The sequence below is a fragment of the Pistacia vera genome, unplaced genomic scaffold (assembly GCF_008641045.1).
Source record: "Pistacia vera cultivar Batoury unplaced genomic scaffold, PisVer_v2 Contig182, whole genome shotgun sequence".
Taxonomy (NCBI): Eukaryota; Viridiplantae; Streptophyta; class Magnoliopsida; order Sapindales; family Anacardiaceae; genus Pistacia; species Pistacia vera.
In genome coordinates this window covers 921,342-930,099 of record NW_022195917.1, presented here as the reverse complement: position 1 = coordinate 930,099, position 8,758 = coordinate 921,342, and the positions used below count along the sequence as shown (strand labels likewise).

At 33.4% G+C, this 8,758-nt stretch overlaps 1 protein-coding gene across 1 annotated transcript; it reads right to left on the bottom strand.

Annotated features, from left to right (window-relative positions):
• Positions 1-8,045: 8,045 nt before the first annotated feature.
• On the bottom strand, positions 8,046-8,504 carry LOC116126646 (secreted RxLR effector protein 161-like). The gene is made up of 2 exons (XM_031412319.1): positions 8,284-8,504; positions 8,046-8,181 (listed from the first exon to the last, which is right to left on the bottom strand). The coding sequence occupies exons 1-2, from the start codon at positions 8,502-8,504 to the stop codon at positions 8,046-8,048; spliced, it is 357 nt and encodes a 118-aa protein (XP_031268179.1).
• Between the last annotated feature and the right edge of the window lie 254 nt (positions 8,505-8,758).

Here is an 8,758-nt window from a genome sequence, read left to right as displayed (position 1 = left end):
GGTACAAAAAATCTACTTAAACAATATTAGTAAATATAAATGTAAGAAAACAAAAGTAACATATAAAATCTCAAGTGTCAATCTCCTTGATTCTCAAGTAGTTTTTAATCTTTAACACAAGACAATTGTGATCAGCTAACATTTGTCTAAAGAATAGTTAAGGTTTTAAGTCTTTTTCTAGTTTTTTTTTTTTAGTTTAGAGGATTCATTTTACTCGACAAAAATCAATAGGAGGAAAATAACTTTACCTGGTTAATTGAACAATAATAAAACTTCAATGGCAGAAATCTGTTGATTCTAAAGACAAAAGTAATAGTTTATTTTGTTTTTGTTAAATGGGGTCACCACTCGCCAGCCTTTCTTTCTGCATCCAATTTTCTTAATAGACATGTTATTAAAATTTTAAAAATGAATTTTCTTATTAAACTTAAGAAAATCATTATTTTTCATTTTATAATTTTATTCAATTAAATATCAATCTGCCAGCTCTGTATTGGAATTATAATAATAATATAATTTTGAAACTAATAATTGATAGTGGATCATTCTGGGTTACGTCTTTCAAAAGTGGACCGGTTCCACAAACCCCATTCGTGAGCAGATATACAATCCACAGCAGCAATGGACCAGGCCTTGAGAATGGGCTCAAATGAGTTTTTCCTCCGCAACAAAAGCAAAAACGAGTAATCAGTATAGAAGCATGCCTCGTCTTATTTTACGGGGATTTGATGGAATCAAATTCAAGTTTCTGAAAATTCTCCAACAAAGTTAAGGATAGATTTCACCCCTTTAGGACAATGTCCTGGTGCAAAATAGACTAAAAAATAATGGCGGTCTAACCTTCAAGATACAATAACTTATTGGTTATACACGGGTACACTCTTATATATGAACCCTATAACAACCATATATACAAATCTTTCTGGTATATTTGTGAAAAATGTTTTTCTAAAATGTTTAGAGTAAAATCTTGGTCTAAACATTATTGGATTCACCTCATATTTACAGTAAAAAATATAGTTGTTGGCCATAAAGATGTGCCATAAAACCAACCATAAAATCAAAAGAAACTTTCAAACTATTAAATAAAATAAAACTTTCATTGAATTAAATTGCAAGACGTGATTTACCAGAAACCGACATAGCACCTTATTCCCTTCAAGTTTTTTTTGGTTTTTGGCTCATAAGAAATCTCGATATTGAGAAAATTGTGGACTTTTTTTCAAAGCATTTTCTTCATCATCTATCCTTTGCTGAGGTTGGGAAGATAACATGTCCAAACGTCTCGAGCATCTATGCCTAGATTTATCGGAAACCGACATAAGACCCAATTCTCTTTGGTATTTTAGATTTTCTGGCCAGTAAAAAATCTCGATATTAGGGAAATTGTGGACTTTTTCTGAAGTGTTGTTGTCACCATCTATCCTCCATTGAGGTGGGGAAGATAACGTATCTAAGCGTCTCGAGAATCTATTCCCAAATTCTCCAAAAATCGTCAAAGCATTGTATTCCCTTTGCTTTTTCCGATTTTTAGCTCGAGACAAATCCCGATTATGGGTTATTGTGACTTTTTTCTAAGTGTTTTCTTCACCTTCTATCCTTCGCTTAGCAGGGGAAGATAATGTGTTTGAGCATCCTTAGAATGTGTGCTCAGATTTTCCAAAAATTGATATAGCACCCTATTCCCTTTGATTTTCCGATTTTTATTTTGTAATGGATCTCAATTGTGGGGCATTCGTAGATTTTTTTCAACATTTTCTTCACCATAGATGTTTTGCTTAGGTGGAAAAGATAATGCATTTGAGTGTCTTTAGAATCTGTGCCAAGATTTTCTGAAAACAGATATAGCTTTATTCCCTTCGGTTTCTTCGATTTTTGGTCCATGAGAAATCTCGATTGTGGGGAATTCGTTGACTTTTTTCTAAAGCATTTTCTTCATCATTTATCCTACACTACGGTGGGGAAGATAACGTGTCTCAACATCTTGCGAATATGTGCCCATATTTTCTGGAAATTGACAAAGCATCATATTCTCTCCTACATTTCTAATTTTATGCTCATGAGAATTCTTGATTGTGGAGAAATTGTGGAATTTTTTGAAGCGTTTTCTTCACCATTTATCCATCGTTGAGGCGGGAAAAGACAACTTGTTTGAGCGTCTCTAGAAATTGTGCCCAGATATTTCATAAACCGGCATAGCATCCTATTCTTTTTTATTTTTCCGATTTTTTATCCGTAAGAAACCTCAATTGTGGGGAAATCATGGATTTCTTTCAAAGCGTTTTCTTCATCATCCTTCATCTGCTAAGGTAGGAAGATAATGTCACAATGTCTTTGGAGAATTTGTGCCTAGATTTTTCGGAAACCGACAAGGCACCCTATTCCTTTCAACGTTTCGATATTTGGCCTGTAAAAAATCTTGATCATGGGGAAGTCATGAAATTTTTTCAATTCGTTTTTTTCACCATCTATCTCTGGGGTGGGAATGGTAATGTGCCTTGTGGACCTTTTTTGAATGGTTTCCTTCACTTGTACTTTTTTTGAAGCTTTTCCTTCACTTGTACTTGTGAGTTTTCCCAAATGTGGAGATCAATTATTATATAGGACATTTGCTTACCTTTAAGGACACCACACATTCAAAACCAGTTTTAAACTCATAAAACATTGAAAAAATAGGTAATAAAATTCTTCTTCAAGTTTCAACCACTTCTATTAATAGGAAACGTCAAACGGAATCTTCACAGAATTATTAATTAGTTTTTTCTCACTTTCACACTCAACCTATCCACTATACGAAATCATTAATTAGTTTTCTAGTACTTCTTTTGTTATCTCAGGATGTAGTCAGATTCTAACACGTGGGTTAAATTGAACCACTCAAACTTTGAAAAAATAAGAAAAGATTTTATATTATATAGTATTTATAATTTTAACCTTATTTAAATTCTATTAAGTCCACTCAAACTTTAAAAAATATCAAAAAAATGTTTTATATTTTATAGTATTTATAGTTTTGAGCCTATTTAATTCATAGACTCTACAAAATTTTATTATAAATTTATCAATTTAAATATTTTGAACCCACTCTCTAAATTTCCTGGCTATGTCCCCGCATCTGATTACACATCTTACTAATGTACAAGTTTTATATTTTTTATATTATTTTGAGTGGGTCACGTATATAATTCACAACACATCAATGAAAGATTATGATTTCCATTTTATCAAAATCCTAAGAATTAAATTTTAGTTTTTCATATATGATATAAGAGTCTCTCAAATAATTTGTCCCTTTTATAGTTAAAATATGCTTGTTTTATGCATAAAGAATTCTTTTAATAAAATATGTTATGATCATTATTAACAAGATATGTTCTTGATAATTAAATTAATTAATTAACAATTATTCTTTAGCGTTTCTTATCCGCCTCTCTTTCTCCAAGAAATGTAGCATAAACATTTATGTGTGTTTAACAAGGGTTTTGTATTTGGACTCATCATTTTATTATCTTGGTTAATATGTTATAGTCATAACATCCACCCTTAACATGCATACTAAGCAATAAAGATAAACATGTTGGTGCATTGCTTTAGCTAAACCAAATTCCTTGAGCCAAGAGGAATTTGTACGTCAACCTACGTAATCGAAAATAAAAGAGGAATCATCAATTTAAAAATCCACCTTCTTCAATCCAACGCTTCTTCTTCTCGATCATTACATTAAATTAAAATGAATTCTAATTTAACTTTACATAAATAATAAGAAACTTCGATTTACATGCGAGGGAGTAAGATGAGAGAAAGAATTACAATAGAATATAAAGAAATGCAAGGCACGCAAGCCTTATTTAATTTGAATTTACAAAACCCCAAAATTAACTAATACTAGGTCTAAAAGCAAATACACCAAACACCATGCAAATCCAAACACAAAAATATGCATAAATCAATCAAAAATTAATTCTAATCATTTTGGTAAATTAAGAATTACCCCTTGAAGTCAAATCTTGTTTGTTCAAACCCAACAAGATATAAACTTTTTAGTTTAGTCCCTTGTCGTTGGGCCCAATTGGTGTGTTGTGATAAGAGCTGAAAATATACATTTACTAAGTGGTTTATAGGGATTATTTGTGGGAAATTAGGTTTAATTTGGTAAAGTTGCTTAATGTTTTCACAATTATCTTTTATGGGATCACAGGTGTGTTTGAGTGCTTTTCACGTTATTAGTGCTAAATGTTATGCTCAGATGAAGAATCATATCGGCAACAGAATGAGTGACAAGTAAAAACAAACGGATCAAGAATCGGAGTTGAATTGAAGAAGTTGTGGGGCTTTGAAGTAAAGAGGAGACTCTAGATTACGCTCTAGTTTGAGCATGCCTTGGTTTTTTTAACAATATCTTGAGCTGTAGATCTTGGATTAAGACAATTCTTCAACTATTGGAAAGCTGATTCAAATAGGTACATTTTATATGTTTACCACTTCTCCAGATTCCATCTTTATCATGCTAAAAAATCACTATCTCTGGAGTGTTGGGGAATGATGCGAGATTTGAACTAAAGAAAAGGAAATTGTCACTATGCCACAACACTGTGCCGCAGCACACTTAGTCCAGAATCAAGCACGCTATAGCACAGTTCCGAGGCATAGTCAGGACAGCTGGAAATCTTTCTTCCGTTTTTTATTTGGAAAATAGGGTTTAATAGTCCTAGACTAAATAAAATTAAGGAAAATAAAACCCTAACCCTTGTGGGATATAAATAGAAGTCTTTTAGAATTATTTTGGGGATTCTTTGGGGAGAATTAGAGGAGGCTAACGCAAGAGAAGATCAAAGTGATAGAATTTCTGGAGCTTTTGATTTGCAATATAGAGAAGTCTTCTTATTTCTTTCTTGAACTCATGTTTCTTTTTTAATAAAAATGATTGTTTCTTTCATGTTGATTATTAACTAAATTTATTCTCTAAGGCTAAGATGTAGCCCAATCTCTTGATTATGTGTTGATTTTTATTAAGATTTCTTCCTAAGTTTTATTATTATGCCTAATGCTTTTGATTCTTAAAGGCCCAAAAATTGAATGAACTAATGGACTAGGTTAAGATGGAGAGATGATACTTTGTCTATGGTAGTAAAACCATAGGTTGAGCGAACGCTAGAGATAGGTTACGACGACTTATGAGGTTTTGGTAAACTCCATAGAGCGTAATGATCTCCAATTGCTTAAATCTGATTAGAGATAATTCGGGTTAATAATTAGGAGTTAATTTGATAATTGTTCAAGAGAAAGTTATTGGAAATTTAGAAAGTTTGACCTGTAAGAAAAACTGGATTAGCGGCTAATGCACTAGCACTAATATTATCACACCAAATGATAGGAGAAGAGTTTAATTTGATACCCATTCAGAGAACAAACTATCCAACCAGGCCAATTCAGTGGTTGTTTGAGCTAATGCTCTATATTCAGCCTCGGTTGATGAAAAGGCAACCACCTTTTGTTTTCTAGAACTCCATTGAATCAAATTGGGACTTAGATAGATGTAATAACCACTTGTGGATCTCCTATCATCTAGATTACTACCCTAATCTGCATCAGCATAGCTTTCAACACACAAAGAGGCTGTTGGCTTGAAGAGAAGACCATGAAACTAAGTCCCTTTGATATATCGTAACACCCACTTACAAGCTTGCCATTGATGCTCAGTTGGAGCTTGAAGAAACTGGCTCAATTTGTTCACGGTAAAGTTGATATCTAGCCTAGTTAATGTCAAGTATTGGAGAGCCCCAATGGTGCTTCGATAGAGACTAGGATCCTGAAACAATTCACTGTCTGCAGTAAAGAGTTTGGTGCTAGTAGTCATAGGGGTAGGACAAGAATGTGCATCCTGCATTTTGGTTTTGGCAAGTATATCTGATATGTAATTTGTCTGCTTTAGATGAATGCCTTTATCGGTTTGGGTGGCTTCTAAACCAAGAAAATATGTGATAGAACCCAAAGTTTTCAAGGCAAATTGGTTGTTCAGATCTTGAACAAGCTAAAGTATAGTAGAATTGCTTGAACCAGTGAGTAATATATGTTGGGATTCATGCATTTTGGACATGGAAATGGAGAGAAAATGATGATCAAGATGATGGACATAAGGTAGAAAACAAACCATTATAACATTAACATATTAATGTAAGAAAAGGATAGAAAACTACCAACTCCTTTTGCTATTAAAAGCTTGATGTTGAAACTTGGAGTCTAGATTCTTCAAAAGAGAATGAAGAAACTCGAAATGAAGTCCACCCAAGCCAAAGATGAGAGAGCCGAGAGAGTGAGAGAGAAAATGAGAGAGTGATTTTTGTTTCTATTCTATGAAAATGGTATAAAACTTAATTTATATACCTTGGGCACAAAGTGTAATTTTAAATTGTTTTGGGAAGGCCTCAAACAATTTAAAATTAACTTGAGAATAAACATTTATGTCAAGTCCTTGGTTTTATGGTTAATTCATAATTAGACCAAATTTTAATTCCAATAAATATTCTAACCCTTTAGAATAAAACCAATGCAATTTTGCCCCCAATATCATTGAATCCAATTCAATAATAATATTTAATAAATCCTTATTACCCTTGGTTAGTGCTAGCTATTCATGAATAATTATTTCTCAACAATACATTAATTGGGATGCAACCGTTTACATCCGAACATCATTAATCTAATTAATGATATGTATTGCTCTCTCTCCTTGAACTTGGTTTTATGTGTGACCATTTTGGTTCACTGTGATCTAGCTATGGGCCCAATATCTGATTTTGATATGTTTCGTTATAATTCTTTATAATCGAAACTCCCACTGATTATGGTAGACGTCTAGCAATGTTCCATAGCCCCTAAACCACAATGAAGTGTAAACTCCAATAAACCCATTATAATCGTATGTACCATATAGTCAAATCCCTCCGTTATCTAATCCCGATTAAGAATGGTTCATGGTATGTCGAAACCTTTAACTTAATCTTTAATCGAATTGTCAATCGATACAATGGAACTCGTCAACATAAAACTACTTTTCATTTGACATTTATTATACTCTGGCCAGAGATTTCCCTTTTCCAATGATTATTGACATTCGTCTGGAAACTTGAGATTAAACTATTTTGAGTTAACGGATCCCATCTTGACCATCACTTGTCCTTGCACATGAATAACATATGACCAAACCGGCTTATTATACAAGACATGACTAGTCTCGTGCTTATACACCATATGAACCATATGCATCCTATGTTGAATCCAACTGTGATGTCTCAGGTCTAAGGATCAGTGGTACACTAGCACGATCCAACGATACATCATTGACCATATCCATGTGATTCATAATAATCGATCATATTTGATAAACAGTTCACTAACCGTTTATCCATGCTAATGCCTTAGTGACATATCTCTTATAATCACCCACACTATTACCATCACATGATATTCAATGGAGACATTCCGCATTCCTACTATGTAATGTTATTGCCCAATTAACATTACTTGCGTAGGGAATTCTTTGATGATTTGATCTTCTGAAGATCCGTGTCATCTGGACATTTCACACGTAATATTAAATATAATATAATATAAATGAAGCAGAAAATCAACATGTGAAATAAGAACACTTTCTTTTATTCATAATACATTTACAAGATATAATGTCCTGAAACCGACAACACGATTGGTTCCTAGGGCATACACTAACAAAACTCTCACTTGCACTAGAGCCAATCGTTATGGTATCTAATACCCATCTTCTCAAGATGATAGTCCAACTGCTTTTGTGTCATCGCTTTAGTGAATGGGTCAGCTACATTCTCTGTTGAAGGTGTTTTCTGCACCAAAATTTCTCCAGCTCCAACAAATTCTCTCAAAATGTGATATTTATGTTGAATATGTTTTGACTTTTGGTGTGCTCTTGGCTCCTTTGCCTGTGCAATAGCACCAATATTGTCACAGTACAAGGTTATCGGATAAACCATGTTTGGAACCACACCAAGTTCAGTCATGAACTTGTGCATCTAGACAACTTCCTTTGCTGCTTCTAAAGCGGCAATGTATTCAACTTCAGTTATGGAATCGGCAGTAGTTGATTGTTTAGAACTCTTCCAATTGACTGCTCCATTGAGTATGAAAATGAACCCGAATGTAGACTTTCTATCATCCACATATGATTGAAAATCAAAATTAGAGTATCCTTCAATTTTCAACTCTGAACCTCCATAACTTAGTATTAAATCCTTAGTTCTTCTTAAGTACTTAAGGATTGTCTTAACAGCTGACCAGTGTTTTTCCCCTAGGTCAAACTGATATCTGCTTGTAACACTCACAACATATGCAATATCAGGCCTAGTACATAGCATAGCGTACATTACGGCTGAAGCATAGGGTATTCCACGCATTCGCTCATGCTCCTGATTAGTCTTTGGACTCATATCTTTTGAAAGATGAATTCCATGACTACAAGGCAAAATTCCCATTTTGGAGTGTTGCATGCCGAAACGTTTCAGCATTTTTTCTATGTACATCTTCTAGGATAAGCCCATTAGTCCTTTTATTCTATCTCTATAGATATAAATTCCTATGATGTAGGCCGCTTCTCCTAAACCTGTCATGGAAAAAGTTCCGGATAACCAAAACTTAACTTCAGTCATCATCCCAATGTCATTTCCCATCAATAGTATGTCATCTACAAACAGTATGAGAAATATGATTGCATGATCCTTTGTCCATT